The following is a 19,702-nucleotide window of genomic DNA, read 5'->3' on the forward strand; positions in this document are numbered from 1 at the left end:
TGGAAGGGCTGATGCTAAAGCTGAAACTCCAATACTTTGGCCACCTCATGTGAAGAGTTGACTCATTGGAAAAGACCCTGATGCTGGGAGGGACTGGGGGCAGGAGGAGAAGGGGACGACAGAGGATGAGATGGCTGGATGGCATCACCAACTCAATGGACATGAGTTTGGGTAAACTCTGGGAGTTGGTGATGGATAGGGAGGCCTCGAGTGCTGCAGTTCATGGGGTTGCAGAGAGTTGGACATGACTGAGCAACTGAACTGAACTGAACTGGTCGTAAACCACCTCAATAAAGCAAATGTCATAATAAAATGAATAATATGAATGTTTTGGTTTCGCAGCACATATAAAAGTTGTGTTTACACTGTGCTATAGTGGCTCAGATGGTAAAGCTGCTGCTGCTGCTGCTGCTAAGTCGCTTCAGTCGTGTCCAACTCTGTGCGACCCCCTAGACAGCAGCCCACTAGGCTCCTCTGTCCCTGGGATTCTCCAGGCAAGAACACTGGAGTGGGTTGCCATTTCCTTCTCCAATGCATCAAAGTCAAAAGTGAAAGTGAAGTCGCTCAGTCATGCCCAACTCTTAGCGACCCCATGGACTGCAGCCTACGAGGCTCCTCCATCCATGGGATTTTCCAGGCAAGAGTACTGGAGTGGGGTGCCATTGCTTTCTCCTACAGTAAAGCATCTGCCTGCAATGTGGGAGATCTGGGTTTGATCCCTGCATTGGGAAGATCCCCTGGAGAAGGAAATGGCAACCCACTCCAGCATTCTTGCCTGGAGAATCCTATGGACAGAGGAGTCTGGTGGGCCACAGTCCATGGGTCGTAAAGAGTTGGACACAACTGAGTGACTAAAACTTTTTTTCAGTTTCATAGTCTATTAAGTGTGCCACAGACAAGAATGTGTCTCTGAGCCCTAACCATGCAGCCTGCAGGCGTGTGGGCACAGGCCCCCTGCACTCCATCCCCCAGTCCCCACAACACACCTGTGGGGTGGGGGCAGCCAGCCTTGACCTCTCTGCAGCGGAGAAGGTGTGAGCTGGCTACACTTATAATTCTGATTATACCAGCCTGTGAGTGTCTTCCCTGGGCTCAGCCCAAGCTCGAGTATGGATTATGTAGAGGGGAAAAAACGCCACACTGCTCTCAGGGGACTCAGGGACGAGGGCAGAGGAGGGTGTGCCAGGGAACCTTCGAAAGACCACAGGTGTGCTTGGGGATCACTGTGGAGGACGCTCGGAGTCTGAAAAAGGAAACAGCCGTGGAGCCATAGGAAAACCCTGGGAGTCAGGCTGGCAGATGGAGGGGATGGAGAAACAGGGCGGGAAAGGGCCAGCTCCCTCCTGCCTTCTGCCCTAAGAGCAGTTCTTACACCTCGGAGACGGGGGTGCGGGCTTTGGAATCTCGCTGGTGGGCTGGGTACCTCGCCAGGCTCAGTTCCTGGAAGGTCGCCCTTTACGCCGTGGCAGCCGGCCTGCAGCCGGCGGGGGGAGCCGGGTCCACGCTCGGGGCTAACACTCGGGGTCGTCTCTGGCCACTTCTTTCCCTTCTATCAGTAGCGAAATAGAGGCCCTTTGACCCCTCTTCTTGTCCGGGCCTGACTTCTCTGAAAGCTCCCGCGACACGAGGCGATGAGGCTGCTGAAACAGGCCAAGAACCCGCGGGTGGAGCGGCCGCAGGACCCGGGCGGGTGCGGACCCCGCAGGCGGGCCCCAGATCTCCTCGGGGGCGGGACCAAGCTGTCTGCGGGGCAGGGCCTGGCGGCTCGGCGGGAGGCGGGAGCACCTTGTCCGTGGGGGCGGGGCCTGACGGCTCGGAGGAAGGCGGGGCCAGGCTCTCCGTAGGGGCGGGGGTCTGCCTCTCGGCGAAGGCGGGACCACGCTGTCCGCGTGGGGCGGGGCCTGGCCTTTCGGCGGGAGGCGGGTTAGGCTCTCCATGGGGGCGGGGTCTTGCGGCTCGGCAAGGGCGGGACCAAACTGTCCGCGTGGGGCGGGGCCTGGCCGCTCGGCGGGAGGCGGGGTCAGGCTCTCCGTGGGGGCGGGGTCTTGCGGCTCGGCATGGGCGGGACCAAGCTGTCCTTCGGGGGGCGGGGTCTGGCGGCTCACCGAGGGCGGGGTCAGGCTCTCCGCGGGGGGCGGGGCCTGCCTCTGGGCGCCGGGCGGGCTCGGGATCTCCGCGGAGGGCGGGGCGCGCCGGGAAAAGTTCCGGGAAGCTGGGCCGCCCCCCCTGCTCCCCCGGCCCAGACCCGGCGCGGAAGTTGCCGGCGGTCCGCGCCTCCCGGCCAGGCCCGCAGCCATGTCGTCCGGGGATGCGGAGTCCGCGGGGCGGGAGGGCGCCCCGCGCGCGGCTGCCGCGCTTTGCGGCCTGTACCACGAGGCGGGGCAGCGGCTGAGGCGCCTGCAAGACCAGCTGGCGGCCCGGGACGCCCTCATCGCGCGCCTCCGCGCCCGGCTCGCCGCGCTCGAGGGGGACACGGCGCCGTCGCTCGTGGACGCGCTGCTGGAGCAGGTGGCGCGCTTCCGGGAGCAGCTGCGGCAGCGGGACGGCGGCGCCGCGGAGGCCGCGCTGCGCCAGGTGCGGGGCGGCGGGGCCAGGCTTCCCGGGGGCTCCCTGGGGGCGCGTGTCCCCGGAGGCTGCGTGCGCCCGCCGGGCGTGAGGCGTGCGTGGTCTGCCGCGGCTGAGCCGTTGTGTCTGTGGGTTCCGGGCGGTGCGCGCCGCGAGAGGGGTCAGGGCTGTGCGTCGAGCCGGGTTCCGCCGTGCGTGTGCGCGCTGTGTTCTCGGGCTCCGCACCCGCGTTGGGTCTGAGGGCTGTGTCTGCCGGTTTGAATTCCGAGGGGATGTGTGTGCGTGTGTTGGGTTCTGAGGGGTCTGACCCTGTTGCGTTTGAAGGAGTGTGTCGCTCCCTCACGTTCTGAGAGGTGTGTGTGCCAGGGCTCAGTCTGAGGGCTGTGTGTCCCTGTCGGTTGTGAGGGGTGTTTGTCCTTTCTGATTATATGGGATGTGTGTCGAGTTGGTTCTGAGGGGTGTGTGCATGTTAGTGTGTGTGTGTGGCGTTACCCTGTGGGGCCTGAGGGGTGTGTGTCCATATTGGTTACGAAGGGTGTGTTTGTTCCCACGTCGGGTCTGAGGGGTGCTGCGACCACGCTGTGTGTGTCTGTTATTTCTCAGGTGAGTGTGTTGGCTTCTGGGGGATGCGTGTGGCTTGTTGAGGCTGATGGTTGTGTGTCCTGAGGGTTCTGAGGAGTGTGTGCCCGTGTTGAGTTGCGGTGTGCTCGCGCATCTCCTGGGTTCTCAGGGATCTGCGCTCCTGTGTTAGTTAGGGGTTGTGTGGTTGTGAGGGTGTGTACGTTTGGCTGTGCTGAGCCGTCTGCCCCCGGTTGGCTTCTGAGGGGTGTGTGTGCCTGTGTGGCTCTGTTGGGCCTAAAGGGCGGATCTGCCCATCTTGGTCCTGAAGGGTGTGTGTGTCTGTGTTGGTTTTGAGGAGTGTGTGTTTCTGTGTTGGGCTCTGGAGGGTGTGTGTGTCCATTTCTGTTCTGAGAGGTTGTGCGCCTGTTGGATGTAACGGTGGTGTGTCCCTGCTGGTTCTTGGGTGTGAGTCATCTGCTCCCACGTGGGATCTGAGGGCTGTCTACCTGGGCTCAGTTCTCAGAGGTGTTTGTGCCTCTGTGGATGCTGAAGGCTTTGTGTCTGCAGCAGCTCTGAGTGGCGTGTGTGTGTGTTGGTTTGGGGTGCTGTGTGTGTTTTCCCCTGCTGGGTCTGAGCCGTGTGTGCGCCTGTGTAGAGTCTGGGCTGTGTCTGCTCCCGTGATGGGTTCTGAAGGGTAATGTTCCCTGGTTGTGTCTGAGGGTTCTGTGCGCCCATATTAATTCTAAGGAGTATGTGGTTGTGTTGTTTTTAATAAACTTATTTACAGTTTATTTTTAATTGGAGGATAATTGCTTTACACTGTTGGGTTGGCTTCTGCCGTAAGTCAACATGAGTCAGCCGTGGGGATACACATGTCCCCTTCCTCCTACCCACCCATCCCCGCTCTCCAGGTCGTTACGGAGCACTGAATTTGAGCTGTGTTGTACAGCAGCTTCCTGTTGTGAAACAGTGGTGGCTGTTTTACACACGGTGATGTATATGCTACTCGGAATCCATCCCACTCTCCTTCCCACTTTGTGTTGGTTTTCAGGTGTGTTTGTACATGCGGGTGTCTCAGCGGTGTGTGTGTGTGACTAGGGTCTGCAGGTTGTGAGTCTGTTCTGAAGGGTCTGTTCCTATGTTGGGTTTTGATGGTTGTGTCTGCATTGGTTCCGAAGGGTTGTGTGTCTGTGTTGTTTGTGATGGGTGTGTTCACGGTGGGTCTGAGGGTTATGTGTCCTTGTTGGCATTGAGGGCTGTGTTTCCTAGTTGTGTTCTAAGCAGCGTGTGCCCATTTTTGGAGTAAAGAGTATTTGTCCGTGTTGGTTCTGAGGCATGTGTGGGCTCCCATGTTGGATCTGAGGAGTGTGTTTCTGTTTTGGGTTGATGAGTGTGTGTTTGTGTTGTGTCTGAGGGTGTGTTGCACATACTGGATCTCAAGTTTTTGTCTCCATGTTCAGTTCAGGAAAGTGTACCATTTTGGTTCTGAGGAGTGGAGTCTGCGTTGGTTCTCAGGGATGTGTGTGTCTGTGTCGTGTCTGGGTGGTGTCTGAGTCATTCTCAGCAGCATGCCTGTCTGTGTTGGGTGTGAGGGCTGTGTGTGTGGGCTCTGAAGGGCATCTGCATTTGTTGGGTTCTGAGTGGAGTGTTCCCACGTGAGTCTGAGGAGGGTGTGTGTCTCTGCTGGTTTCTGAAGTGCATGTGCTCTGAGTGCTGTGTGTGTCTGTGTGTGTTTGGGGTTCTGAGTGCTGTGTGTGTCTGTGTGTGTGCTGGGTCCGAGGGGTGTGGGCGCTCGTCTGGGCTCTGGAGGCGTGTATGTGTGTTGGGTTCTGTAGGTTGTCTTGTCTGTGATGGTTTTGAGGGTTGTCGTGTGCCGGTATTGAATCTGATGATTGTGTACCAGCTGAATTCAGAGGGGTCTCCTCCCACGTTGGGTCTGAGGGGTGTATATCTGTGTTGGGTTCTGAGGGATGTGTGCCTGTGTTGGGTCTTAGGGATGAGTGTGGGTGTTGCTTGTGTCTGGAGTGTGTGTGTGTTCATGCTGAGTCCTGCGCTCCGTGCACAAGCACTGGGCTGGGTGTGTGTAGTGCATGCCTCTAGGCTCCTCGTGTGTGTGGGTTGTGTTAGGTTCAGGGCCATGTGAACCCTAATGTCCGTGATCTCTGTTAGCCCTCGTTGTGAATGTATCTTTCAGTAGTAACACCTCTGCTCTGCAGGGAGTGATGACAGAGTGGGAAGCTGCCAGAGTGCCTGAAAACAGACTTAAATCCTTACTTTCCCACTTTCTTATCCTTGTCTTTGACATCATAAGACATCTTATGCTGTCTGTCCGCATGAAATATTATTAAATACTCAAATCAGGAGCAAGAGTAACAGTGTTTTCCTACAATAGCTGTTTGGCACTGCCCCAGAGCTTTTGGTGAACTCTGATCTATTATCCCATTTGGCGCATCACTATTATCCAGTTTTCCCAGTAAAGAATCTAGGCCTGCAAAAGAGAACTTTTACTACCAGGCTTGGCCCTGCAGCCCAGAGCGAAAGACAGACGTGTTTTGTTTTGTTTTATAAAAGTAATTTTGAATATCTGAGCAACCGAGGAAAGACTAAAGAATAAGATAGCCACCGTAATGGCACTGCAGGGAGATAACCAGTGTTAATCTCTTGGCATGCCTCTTCCCTGTTTTTCCTTTAACTATAGGGTTTGTATACATTTGGCACCGTTGAATTCATGCTGTCTTCTACAGTTTTACTTAATATCATGTGTTTTACTGAAAGTTTTCCTTCTGTTTCAGGTTTTCAGGATTCATTAACAAAAGACACCAATCGCCACACACACAATGCACGCTCAGTCCTTCGCACACACACAGTGCACGCTCAGTCCTTCGCACACTGCTGTTCGTTTGACTTTGTGAATCATAAGGCTTCTTGAACCTCGGGGCCTAGCCAGACCTCCAGGGTCTCAAGAACTTCCAAGACCCTCTCCCTGTCTTATCTGAAGTGCCACTTGGCTTGCTGGTAACAACCGGTGTGCTAGTGGGTAGGCACGTAACCCAGGCGGTGACCAGGCAAGTCAGGAGCAGGTCAGGGGCTTGCTGTTCTGCACCTGAAGCCTGGAGAAGCCTACTTCCATTTTAATTCCCTAACATCATGACGTCAATATTTTCTTGTCTGCATCGTTTTAAATGCCTTTGGGAGATAGATGTCTTCCTCAGTCCAGCTCTCTCCCTTTTCTTGGGGAAGGTGGGTTGTAACATACCAGGGTAGCAGGAAGTTTCGTGGTCTGCACCGCTGACCTTATGTTGTGGACACCAGGAGTGATAGGTGGGTGCAGAGCGGGGACCGGAGCACATCGCTCCCGAGCAGGATGCTGGTGGCCACTGGTGCTCAGTTGCCATGTCTCCCCAACGTCCCGTGGCCCCCAGCCTCTAACCGAAGCTCAGGTAGAATCAGGTCTGTAGTTCTGGGACTACTGGTCCTTTGACCTCCGACATGTGCTTTTTGTTTTAGGATTTTAAATTATTTAAAGAGAAATTAAATGATCTGGTGTCTTACGGAGTTATATGTTTGTTGCTTACCCCTACATATCTCTGGGGTTGGTCAGAGCCCGTGTAAGGATGCAGAGGTGTACACCTCGCAGAGGCCCTGGGGTCACTGAAGTGGCCGCAGAGTGAAAGCAACCAGAGGAATTGGTTGACTCACTCGTCTCATCAGTGGCCACGTCAGCCAGGTGCTTCGGAGCGGGGCTGGACCGTGTGAGCCAGGTCTGGGAGGACCGCGGGCTCCCGGGGAAGACGCTGAGGCTCACAGGTGTGGAAGGACGGCCAGGTGATCAGAGCATCTGTGGCCAGGCTGCAGTTCGTGCGTGGTGGGGCCAGATCAGTCTTGAGAATTCTGATCTTTTTTGCTGCCACAGTGGGGCTCGGACCATAGCTTATTTGTCACATGAGCTCTGGACGGAGGACTTTGCATAGCTCTTCCAGTTAAGACTTTCTGGAATAATGGCGCTGACTCACTGTGCGGCCTGTAGTTACTCAGCCCTGTCGCTAGCCTCATGGGCCCTGCTTGCTCCTAATAGATCCGGTTGCGCCTTTCCTTCTGCTGTGCTGTTGATGAGTGGAAGAGCACGCACACTTTCAAACAGGTTATATTAGGTTTTGTGTGTGTGTACTGGGTGTGTGTGTGTGTGTGTTTATTTTTTTACCATCTGTCTCCATACCTCTTTTAATCTTGTGCAACAAACTCTGTATCCATCAAACAATGATTTCCCATCTCCCGATTTTGTCCCCCCACCCCACTGGCAGCCACCCTTTTACTTTGTCTCTATGATGTTGACTGCTCTGGATACCTCCTATAAATGGAATCAGATCAGATCAGATCAGATCAGTTGCTCAGTCGTGTCCGACTCTTTGTGACCCCATGAATCGCAGCACGCCAGGCCTCCCTGTCCACCATAAACTCCCAGAGTTCACTCAGACTCACATCCATCGAGTCAGTGATGCCATCCAGCCATCTCATCCTCTGTCATCCCCTTCTCCGCCTGCTCCCAATCCCTTCCAGCATCAGAGTCTTTTCCAGTGAGTCAACTCTTCACATGAGGTGGCCAAAGTACTGGTGTTTCAGCTTTAGCATCATTCCTTCCAAAGAAATCCCAGGGCTGATCTCCTTTAGGATGGACTGGTTGGATCTCCTTGCAGTCCAAGGGACTCTCAAGAGTCTTCTCCAACACCACAGTTCAAAAGCATCAATTCTTCGGCACTCAGCCTTCTTCACAGTCCAACTCTCACATCCATACATGACCACAGGAAAAACCATAGCCTTGACTAGACGAACCTTTGTTGGCAAAGTAATGTCTCTGCTTTTGAATGTACTATCTAGGTTGGTCATAACTTTCCTTCCAAGGAGTAAGTGTCTTTTAATTTCATGGCTACAGTCACCATCTGCAGTGATTTTGGAGCCCAGAAAAAGAAAGTCTGACACTGTTTCCACTGTTTCCCCATCTATTTCCCATGAAGTGATGGGACCGGATGCCATGATCTTTGTTTTCTGAATGTTGAGCTTTAAGCCAACTTTTTCACTATCTACTTTCACCTTCATCAAGAGGCTTTTTAGTTCCTCTTCACTTTCTGCCATAAGGGTGGTGTCATCTGCATATCTGAGGTGATTGATATTTCTCCCGGCAATCTTGATTCCAGCTTGTGCTTCTTCCAGCCCAGTGTTTCTCATGATGTACTCTGCATATAAGTTAAATAAACAGGGTGACAATATACAGCCTTGACATACTCCTTTTCCTATTTGGAACCAGTCTGTTGTTCCATGTCCAGTTCTAACTGTTGCTTCCTGACCTGCATACAAATTTCTCAAGAGGCAGATCAGGTGGTCTGGTATTCCCATCTCTTTCAGAATTTTCCACAGTTTATTGTGATCCACACAGTCAAAGGCTTCGGCATAGTCAATAAAGCAGAAATAGATGCTTTTCTGGAACTCTCTTGCTTTTTCCATGATCCAGCGGATGTTGGCAATTTGATCTCTGGTTCTTCTGCCTTTTCTAAAACCAGCTTGAACATCAGGAAGTTCACGGTTCACATATTACTAAAGCCTGGCTTGGAGAATTTTGAGCATTACTTTACTAGCGTGTGAGATGAGTGCAGTTGTGCGGTAGTTTGAGCATTCTTTGGCATTGCCTTTCTTTGGGATTGGAATGAAAACTGACCTTTTCCAGTCCTGTGGCCACTGCTGAGTTTTCCAAATTTGCTGGCATATTGAGTGCAGCACTTCCACAGCATTATCTTTCAGGATTTGAAGTAGCTCAACTGGAATTCTATCACCTCCATTAGCTTTGTTCATAGTGATGCTTTCTAAGGCCCACTTGACTTCACATTCCAGGATGTCTGGCTCTAGGTCAGTGATCACACCATCATGATTATCTGGATCGTGAAGATCTTTTTTGTACAGTTCTTCTGTGTATTCTTGCCATCTCTTCTTAATATCTTCTGCTTCTGTTAGGTCCATACCATTTCTGTCCTTTATTGAGCCCATCTTTCCATGAAATGTTCCTTTGGTATCTCTGGTTTTCTTGAAGAGATCTCTAGTCTTTCCCATTCTGTTGTTTTCCTCTATTTCTTTGCACTGATCGCTGAAGAAGGCTTGCTTATCTCTTCTTGCTATTCTTTGGAACTCTGCATTCAGATGTTTATATCTTTCCTTTTCTCCTTTGCTTTTCGCTTCTCTTCTTTTCACAGCTATTTGTAAGGCCTCCCCAGACAGCCATTTTGCTTTTTTGCATTTCCTTTCCATGGGCATGGTCTTGATCCCTGTCTCCTGTACAGTGTCACAAACCTCATTCCATAGCTCATCAGGCACTCTATCTATCAGACCTAGGCCCTTAAATCTATTTCTCACTTCCACTGTATAATCATAAGGGATTTGATTTAGGTCATACCTGAATGGTCTAGTGGTTTTCCCTACTTTCTTCAATTTAAGTCTGAATTTGGCAATAAGGAGTTCATGGTCTGAGCCACAGTCAGCTCCTGGTCTTGTTTTTGCTGACTGTATAGAGCTTCTCCATCTTTGGCTGCAAAGAATATAATCAATCTGATAAATGGAATAGTACTCTATTTATCTTTTCGTGACTAGTTTATTTCACTTAACATGATGTCCTCAAGGTTCATCCATGTTGTAACATCTGTCAGAATTTCCTTCCTTTTTAACGCTGAATAATGCTCCACATTTTGCTTTTGTCTATTCCTCCGTTGATGGACACTAGGGTTTCTTCCGTGTTTTAGCTTTTACAAACATCACTGCTGTCATGAACATAAGTGTGTAAATATCTCTTTCAGATCCTTCTTTCAGTTCTTCTGGGTCTTTATCCAGAAGTGGAATTGCTACATTGCTGGATCGTGTGATATTTCTATTTTTAATTTCTTGAGGGACTTCCATACTGGTTTTCCACAGTGGCTGTACCATTTTACATTCCCATAAATAGGGCAGAAGGGTTCCAGTTTCTCCACATCCTAACCAACATTGCTATTTTCTGTATTTTTGTTAGTAGGCAGCCTAATAGGTGTGTGGTAATTTAGTACAAGGGCTTTGCTGGTGGCTCAGTGATAAAGAATCCACCTGCCAATGCAGGAGATATGGATTTGATCTCTGGGTCAGGCAGATCCCCTGGAGAAGGAAACGGCAACCCACTCCGGTATTCTTGCCTGGGACATCCCATGGACGGAGGAGCCTGGCGGGCTGCAGTCTATGGGTTCACAAAGAGTTGGATGTGACTTAGCAACTAAACAACAAGAACAATTTAGTACAAAATTATTGTAGTTGTGAAAGTGAAGTCTCTCAGTCATGTCCGACTCTTTGCGACCCCATGGACTGCAGCCTACCAGGCTCCTCCGTCCATGGGATTCTCCAGGCAAGAGCACTGGAGTGGGGCGCCATCGCCTTCTCCTTCACTTTCACTTTTCACTTTCCTACATTGGAGAAGGAAATGGCAACCCACTCCAGTGTTCTTGCCTGGAGAATCTCAGGGACGGGGGAGCCTGGTGGGCTGCCGTCTATGGGGTCGCACAGACTCGGACACGACTGAAGCAGCAGCATTGTAGTTTTGATTTGCAATTCCTTTTAATGGTAAGTGATGTTGAGCATCATTTCGTGTGCTTATTGGCCATTTTTATATTTTCTTTGAAGAAACGTCAAGCCTTTTGCCCATTAAAGGTACTTACTTAGTTGGTTGCATCAGGCCTTAGTTGCAGCGTGCAGGCTCTTTGGTTGTGACGCATGGGCTTTCGTTGCAGCGCGCAGGCTGCAGCGCATGCAGGCTCAGCAGCGGCGGCACCCAGGCTCTCTAGGTGTGGCTCGTAGGCTTAGTTGCTCTGCGGTGGGGTCTTAGTTCCCCAACCGGGGATTGTACCTGAGTCCCCTGCATTGCAAGGTGGATTCTTAACCACTGGGCCACCAGGGAAGTCCTTGTCTGTTTTTGAACTGGGTTATTTTGTTGAATTTCAGGAGTACTCTATATATGCTAGATGCTAATCCCTTAACAGATATATAATTTGCAAATATTTCATCTCATTCTGTGGGGAAACAGTAGAAACTGGCTGACTTTATTTTTCTGGGCTCCAAAATCACCGCAGATGGTGACTGCAGCCATAAAATTAAAAGACGCTTACTCCTTGGAAGGAAAATTATGAGCAACCTAGACAGCATATTAAAAAGCAGAGACATTAATTTGCCAACAAATGTCCGTCTAGTCAAGGCTATGGCTTTTCCAGTGGTCATGTATGGATGTGAGAGTTGGACTGTGAAGAAAGCTGAGTGCCGAAGAATTGATGCTTTTGAACTGTGGTGTTGGAGAAGACTCTTGAGAGTCCCTTGGACTGCAAGGAGATCCAACCAGTCCATCCTAAAGGAGATCAGTCCTGGGTGTTTATTGGAAGGACTGATGCTGAAGCTGAAACTCCAGTACTTTGGACACCTGATTCGAAGAGCTGACTCATTAGAAAAGACCCCAATACTGGGAAAGATTGAGGGCAGGAGGAGAAGGGGACGACAGAGGATGAGATGGCTGGATGGCATCAGCGACTCGATGGACATGGGTTTGGGTGGACTCTGGGAGTTGGTGAAGGACAGGGAGGCATGGTGTGCTGCGACTCATGGGGTCGCAAAGAGTCGGACACGACTAAGCGACTGAACTGAACTGAACTGAACATCCCATTCTGTAGGTTGTCTTTTTGCTCCACGGATATTGTTGTTTCGTGTGCAAAATTTCTAAACTTTCATTTTAAAAATTGCCAATTTGTCTGTTTTCTTTTGCTACCTGTGCCTTGGATGCCATAACCAAGACATCATTGTCAAATGCAGTGTTACCAAGTGTTTGCCCTATGTTTCTTCTAAGAGTTTTATAGCTTAAGGTGTTACGTTTAAGTCTTTGGTCCATTTTAAGGTCTTTTCCACGTATTTGAAAACATTGTTTATTTCCGGCTGCGGCAGTTCTTCGCTGCTGCGCGCTGCTCTGGTGGCGGGTGGACTCCTCGTCGCAGAGGCGTCTCCTGTGGAACACGGACTCCAGGGCGCGTAGGCGTCGGTACTTGTGCCACGTGGGCTTAGTTGCTCCGCATTATGTGAGTTCTTCCCAGGCCAGGGATCGAACCTGTGCCCTCTACATTGGCAGGTGGGTTCTTAACCACTGGATCACCACGGAAGTTTTAGATAAAGGTCCAACTTCATTCTTTGGCAAGCGGATATCCGGTTTTCCTAGCACCATTTTTTGAAAAGCCTGTCTTTCCCATCGAAAGGTCTTAGCGCCCTTCTCAACCCGTCTGTCAGGCAGGGTCTGTTCTGGGCTCTGTGTAGTTTTCTTTGGTCTGTATGTTTGTCTTTATGTCAGTGCTCACTGTTTTGATTACTGTAGCTTTGTAGTAAGTTTTGAAATCAGGAAGTGTTCTCTCTCTTTTTTTTTTTAAATATTGCTTTGGCTATTTGGGGTCCTTTCAGATTGCATATGAATTTTAGGATCAGTTTTCCTATTTCTGCAAAAAAAAAAAATTGAGATTTTTCAGTTTTTGTCTGGGCTGCACAGCTCGCAGTTTCCAAAGCTCCAAAGAATAGCAGAAAGAGATAAGAAAGCCTTCCTCAGTGATCAGTGCAAGGAAATAGAGAAAAACAATAGAATGGGAAAGACTAGAGATCTCTTCAAGAAAGTTAGAGATACCAAGGGAACATTTCATGCAAAGATGGGCACAATAAAGGACAGAAACGGTATGGGCCTAACAGAAGCAGAAGATATTAAGAAGAGGTAGCAAGAATACACAGAAGAACTGTACAAAAAATATCTTCATGACCCAGATAACCACAACGGTGTGATTACTCACCTAGAGCCAGACATTCTGGAGTACGAAGTCAAGTGGGCCTTAGGAAGTATCACTGCGAACAAAGCTAGTGGACCTGATGGAATTCCAGTTGACCTATTTCAAGTCCTAAAAGATGATGCTGTGAAAGTGCTGCACTCAATATGCCAGCAAATTTGGAAAACTCAGCAGTGACCACAGGACTGGAAAAGGTCAGTTTTCAGTCCAGTCTCAAAGAAAGGCAAAGCCAAAGGATGTTCAAACTACTGCACAGTTGCACTCATCTCACACACTAGCAAAGTAATGCTCAAAATTTTCCATGCCAGGCTTCAACAGTACACGAACCATGAATTTCTAGATGTTCAAGCTGGATTTAGAAAAGACAGTGAAAGTGAAAGTCACTCAGTTGTGTCCAACTCTTTGCAACCCCATGGACTATACAGTCCATGGAATTCTCCAGGCCAGAATACTGGAGTGGGTAGCCTTTCCCTTGTGCAGGGGATCTCCCCAACCTAGGGATCGAACGCAGGTCTCCGGCATTGCTGCTGGATTCTTTGCCAGCTGGGCCACAGGGAAGCCCAAGAATACTGAAGTGGGTAGCCTATCCCTTCTCCAGTGGCTCTTCCCGACCCAGAAATTGAACTGGGGTCTCCTGCATTGCAGGAGGATTCTTTATCAACTGAGCTATCAGGGAAGCCAGAAAAGGCAGAGGAACCAGAGATCAAATTGCCAACATCCTTTGGATCATAGAAAAAGCAAGAAAATTCCAGAAAAACATCTGCTTTATTGACTATGCCAAAGGCTTTGTGTGGATCACAATAAACTGGAAAATTCTTAAAGAGATGGGAATACCAGACCACCTTCCCTGCCTCCTGAGAAATCTGAGAAATCATGTGAAACGCTGGGCTGGATGAAGCACAAACTGGAATTAAGATTTTGGGGAGAAATATCAATAACCTCAGATATGCAGATGATACCACCCTTATGGCAGAAAGCCAAGAGGAACTAAAGAGCCTCTTGATGAAAGTGAAAGAGGAGAGTGTAGAAGCTGTCTTAAAACTCAACATTCAAAAAGCAAAGATTATGGCATCCGGTCCCATCACTTCATGGCAAACAAATGAGGAAACAATGGAAACAGTGACAGACTTTACTTTTTTGGGCTCCAAAATCACTGCAGATGATGACTGCAGCCATGCAATTAAAAGGCACTTGCTCCTTGGAAGAAAAGCTATGACAAACCTAGACAGCATATTAAAAAGCAGAGACATCACTTTGCCAACAATGGTCTGGATAGTCACAGCTATGATTTTTCAAGTAGTCAGGTATGGATGTGAGAGTTGGACCATGAAGAAGGCTGAGTGCCAAACAATTGATGCTTTTGAACTGTGATGCTGGAGAAAACCATTGAGAGCCTCTTGGACAGCAAGGAGATCCAACCCGTCCATCCTAAAGGAGATCAGTCTGAATATTCACTGGAAGGACTGATGCTGAAGCTGAAGCTCCAACACTTTGGCCACCTGATGCAAAGAACTGACTCATTTGAAAAGACCCTGATGCTGGGAAAGATTGAGGGCAGGAGAGAAGGGAGTGACAGAGGATGAGACGGTTGGGTGGCGTCATGGACTCAACAGACATCCGTCGATCAGACTCTGGGAGATGGTTGCAAAGAGGTGGACATGACGTTGCCACTGAACAACAGCAAGGTGGTGTTCGCTGTGGGTTTTTCTATGGTTTTACGTGGAGGTAGTTTCCTTTTGTTGCTGTTTGTTGCGTGTTTTTATTATGAAAGTGTTGAATTTTGTCGAATGCTTTTCTGCATCACTTGATATGATCATATGTTTTCTTCCCCTTCCTTCTGGTAATGTAGTAGGTTACATTGATCAATTCCTTCCTCCCTCCTTTCCTTTTTTTGGATGAAATATGTTTGTGAAGGTAACCACAGCACAGTACTGTTATTACCTAAATCTACATGTAGCAAATGTGGTGAAAAATGTTGTGATTAGAAAAGATTAATAATAGCACTCTCATTTCATTGCAAGGGATTGATGCTGTCAGAGATGGAAAACAGACAAAGACACACAGTCGTGCCTTATGTTCCTCGGAAGACCTTGTCTCATATGTTGTTGTTTATCAGATATTAATCAAGTTACCTGATTGTCTTCAGATACAGTGTGTGGGCTTGGAGGAGGGCATGGCAGCCCACTCCAGTGTTCTTGCCCGGGGAAGCCCATGGACGGAAGAGCCTGGTGGGCTGCAGTCCATGGGGTCACAAAGAATGAGACACGACTGAGTGAGCATGCGTGCACATACTTCATGAGGATGTTTGCATCGGTGTTCATAAGGGACATCAGTCTGTTGCTTTCTTGCCTCTGTCTGGCTGCTGACCTCACAGAATAAGTTAGGAAATGTTGCCTCCTCTTCGGTTTTTTGGAAGAGTTTGGGAGGAATTGGTATTATTAATATTTCTTAAATACTGGATAGAATTCACTGATAAAATCTTCAGTGTCAAGCCTTTTTTCTTTTTTTGTAGGGAGATATTTTTTTAAAATAATGTATTTTTGGCTGGCTGGGTCTTCGTTGCCGTGCAGGCCTTTCTCTAGTCGGGGGAGCAGGGGCTGCTCTGTCGCGGTGCGCAGGCTTCTCAGCACAGTGGCTTCTCTTGAGGAGCACGGACTTCAGGCACGTGGGCTTCAGCAGTCGGTATCCCCGGGCTCTGGAGCATAGGCTAATACTTGTGGTGCACAGGCTTAGTTGCTGTGCAGCATCTGGGATCTTCCCTGATCAGGGATCGAACCTGTGTCTCCTGCACTGACAGGTGGATTGACCACTGAGCCACCAGGGAAGCCTGTGGGCAGATCTCTGATTACTGATTCACTCTCCTTACTATTGGTAGTTAGATGTCTATTGAGTTTTTGTTTCTGTGATTTGGTCTTGGTAGAAATTGTGTTTTTAAGAATTTGTTTCATCTAGGTTATCTCATCTGCTGGTTTATAATTGTTCATAGTACTCATTTGTAATCATTTTTATTTTCATAGAATTGGTAGTAACATCTCTACGTACATTGCTGATTTTAGTAATTAGTGTCTTCTTTCTTTTTGTAATCTGTCTAGCTAAAGTTTATCCATTTTGCTGATCTTTCTGAAGAGCTAACTTTTGGTTTCATTGATTTCTCTTATAGTTTTTCTGTTCTCTATTTCATTTATCTCTGCCCTAATCTTTATTTTTCATTCCTTTTGCTAGCTTTGGATTTAGTTTGTTCTTTCTTTTCTAGTTCCTTAACTTGTAAAGTTATATTGCTGATTGGAGACCTTTCTAGGTTTATTGTTGTTGTTCCCTCACTAAGTCATGTCCAACTCTTTGTGACCCCATCGACTGTAGCACACCAAGCTTCCCTGTCCTTTACCATCTCCTGGAGTTTGCTCAAACTCATGTTCATTGATTCGATGATGCCATCCAATCATCTCATCCTCTGTTGTCCCCTTCTCCTCCTGCCCTCAGTCCTTCCCAGAATCAGGGTCTTTTTCCAGTCAGTTGGCTCTTCGCATCAGTTGGCCAAAGTATTGGAGCTTCAGCATCAGTCCTTTGAATATTCAGGGTTGATTTCCTTTAGGATTAACTGGTTTGATCTCTTTGCTGTCCAAAGGACTCTCAAGAGTCTTCTCCAGCACCACAGTTCAAAAACATCATTCTTCGGCGCTCAGCCTTCTTTATGGTCCAACTCTCACATTCGTACATGATACTGGAGAAACCATAGCTTTGACTGTACACCCACCATAGAGCCGCCTGGTGGGTGATCCACAAACTGGAGAACAATTACACCAAAGAGGTTCTCACACTGTTGCAAAAGTTCTAGGGGCCACAACAGACTTCCCAACCTGGCGATCTGGCAAAGGGGCTGGCATCCCAGGGAATCTGATCTTGAAGTCAGCGGGATGTGATTACAGAACTTCCAAAGGACTGGGGAAACAGACAAAACCTTGTGTGCACCAGGACCCAGGAGAAAGGGGCCGTGACCCCACAGGAGCCTGAGCCAGACTTGCCTAGGAGTGCGTGAGAGTCTCTGGCAGAGGCGTGAGTCGGCAGTGGCCAGCTGTGTGCTCAGGGGCACTGGCAGCGGCAGTCCTGGGGGGTGCGGCCTACTGGCCTCAGTCCTCTGGGCAGAGGTCACCAGTACCCCTATCGTAGAGCCTACAGCCTGCAGTAGAGATGGCGACTCTAGGACTGGACCGCCTCAGGCCAAACTACAGGGAAGAAGCACAGCCCCGCTCATCAGCAGAGAATTGGATCAGAGATTCGCTGAGCATGGCCCCGCCCACCAGAGCAAGACCCAGTTTTCCCTACAGCCAGTCCCTCCCATCAGGAAGCTTGCACCAGCCTGTCATCCTTCTCCATCAGAGGGGCAGACAGAATGAAAACCACAATCACAGAAAGCTAACCAAACTGACCACATGGACCACAGCCTTGTCTAACTCAGTGAAACTGTGAGCGGTGCCGTGTAGAGCCGCGCAAGACGGATGGGTCGTGGTGGAGAGTTCTGACAAAACGTGGTCCATTGGAGAAGGAAATGGCAAACCACTTCAGCATTCTTGCCTGGAAAACGCCATGAACAGTATGAAAAAGCGAAACGATACAACACTGAAAGAGGGACTCCAGGTTGGTAGGTGCCTAGTGTATTACCGGAGAAGAGCAGGAAATAGCTCCAGAGGAACGAAAAGGCTGAGCCAAAGTGGAAACAACGCCCAGTTGTGGATGTTGTCTGATGGTGAAACTAAAGTCCAGTGCTGTAAAGAAAAAGACTGCAGAGGAACCAGGGATATTAGGTCCATGAATCAAGGTAAATTGATTTACCTTGGTCAAACAAGAGTTGGCAAGAGTGAAATTGACATTTTAAGAATTAGGACACTAAAATGGAAGACAGTGGGTGAGATCAACTCAGGTGACCATCACATCTGCTACTGTGGGCGAGAATCCCATAGAAGAAACGGAGTGGCCCTCACAGTCAACAAGAGAGCCCGAAATGCAGTACTTGGGTGCAGTCTCAAAAACAACAGATTGATCTTGGTTTGTTTCCAAGGCAAACCTTTCAGTAGCACACTAATCCGGGTCTGTGCCCCAGCCACGAATGCAGAAGAAGCTGAAGTTGAATGGTTCTATGAAGACCCACAAGACCTTCTAGAACTAACGCCAAAAAAAGATGTCCTTCTTATCATAGGGGACTGGAATGCAAAAGTAGGAAGTCAAGAGATACCTGGAGTAACAGGCAAGTTTGGCCTTGGAGTACAAAACGAAGCAGGGCAAAGGCTAACAGAGAACACACTGGTCATAGCAAACACCCTCTTCCAGCAACACAAGAGACGACTCTACACGTGGACATCACCAGATGGTCAATACCGAAATCAGATTGATTATATTCTTTGCAGTCAAAGATGGAGAAGCTCCACACAGGCAGCAAAAATAAGACTAGGAGCTGACTGTGGCTCACATAACGAGTTCCTTATTGTAAAATTCAGACTTAAATTGAAGAAAGTAGGGAAAACCACTAGCCCATTCAGGTATGACCTAAATAAATTCTCTTGTGATTATACAATGGAAATTTGACAAATAGATTCAAGAGATTGGATCTGATAGAGTGTGTGAAGAACTATGGACGGAGAGGTTCGTGACATTGTACAGGAGGCAGTGATCAAGACCATCCCCAAAATAAAGAAATTCTACAAGGCAAAATGGTTGTCTGAGGAGGCCTTACAAATAGCTGAGAAAAGAAGAGAAATAAAAGGCAAAGAAGAAAAGGAAAGTCATCTGAATTCTGAGTTCTATAGACTAGCAAGGAGAGATAAGAAAGCCTTAAGTGAACAATGCAAAGAAAGAGGAAAACAAGAGAATGGGAAAGACTAGAGATTTCTCCAAGAAAAGTAGAAATAGCAAGGGAACATTTCATGCAAAGATGGGCACAATAAAGGACAGAAACTGTGGACCTAACAGAAGCAGAAGAGGTGGCAAGCACCCACAGAAGAACTACACAAGAAAGGCCTTCACGACCCAGACAAGCACGATGGCGTGACCACTCACCCAGAGCCGACAGCCTGGAATGCGAAGTCAAGTGGGCCTTAGGAAGCATCACTACGAACAAAGCTAGTGGATAGAGGTGATCAGTTTCCACTGAGCTATTTCAAATCCTAAAAGATGATGTTACAGTTCTGCACTCAATGTGTCTGTAAATTTGGAAGGCTCAGCGTTGGCCACAGGACTGGAAAAGGTCAGCTTTCATTCTAATCCCAAAGAAAGGCAATGCCAAAGAATGCTCAAACTACTGCACAATTGTTCATTTCACATGCTAGCAAGATAATGCTCAAAATCCTTCAAGCTAGGCTTTATTCAACAGTACATGAACCAAGAACTTCCAGGCGTACAAGATGGACTTAGAAAAGGCAGAGGAACCAGAAATCAAATTGCCAACATCAATTGGATCATATAAAAAAGCAAAGGAATTCCAGAAAAATATCTGCTTCATTGACTATGCAAAAGCCTTTGACTGTGTGGATCATCTTCAAGAGATGGGAATACCAGGCCATCTTACCTGCTTCCTGAGAAAGCTGTATACAGGTCAAGAAGCAACAGTTAGAACCAGACACGGAACAACGGACTGGTTCCAAATTGGGAAAAGAGTATGTTGAGGCTGTATATTGTCACCCTGCTTATTTAACTTATATGCAGAGTACATCATGTGAAATGCT

General features: G+C 48.7%; 2 protein-coding genes across 3 annotated transcripts in view; one reads left to right on the forward strand and one right to left on the reverse strand.

The window, feature by feature from the left end:
- Positions 1-1,511: 1,511 nt before the first annotated feature.
- On the reverse strand, positions 1,512-2,297 carry LOC104968954 (basic salivary proline-rich protein 2-like). The gene has a single exon (XM_010806357.2). It carries the CDS (start codon positions 2,295-2,297, stop codon positions 1,512-1,514), a length of 786 nt encoding a protein of 261 aa, XP_010804659.2.
- Positions 2,117-19,702, forward strand: part of TNIP2 (TNFAIP3 interacting protein 2) — a 35,745-nt gene continuing 18,159 nt past the window's right edge. Inside the window, exon 1 of one of the 2 annotated variants that reach the window (XM_005208225.5) lies at positions 2,117-2,574. In XM_005208225.5, the coding sequence (XP_005208282.2) occupies positions 2,296-2,574 (279 nt within the window). In that variant the 5' untranslated portion in view covers positions 2,117-2,295. The remainder of the gene's footprint in view (positions 2,575-19,702) is intronic. The other variant, NM_001244591.2, reaches the window with a different exon arrangement.

The sequence above is a fragment of the Bos taurus genome, chromosome 6 (assembly GCF_002263795.3).
Source record: "Bos taurus isolate L1 Dominette 01449 registration number 42190680 breed Hereford chromosome 6, ARS-UCD2.0, whole genome shotgun sequence".
Taxonomy (NCBI): Eukaryota; Metazoa; Chordata; class Mammalia; order Artiodactyla; family Bovidae; genus Bos; species Bos taurus.

Coding starts and splice junctions, on each gene's coding strand:
- LOC104968954 (XM_010806357.2), bottom strand. CDS start 2,297: ATGGCTGCGGGCCTGGCCGGGAGGCGCGGACCGCCGGCAACTTCCGCG.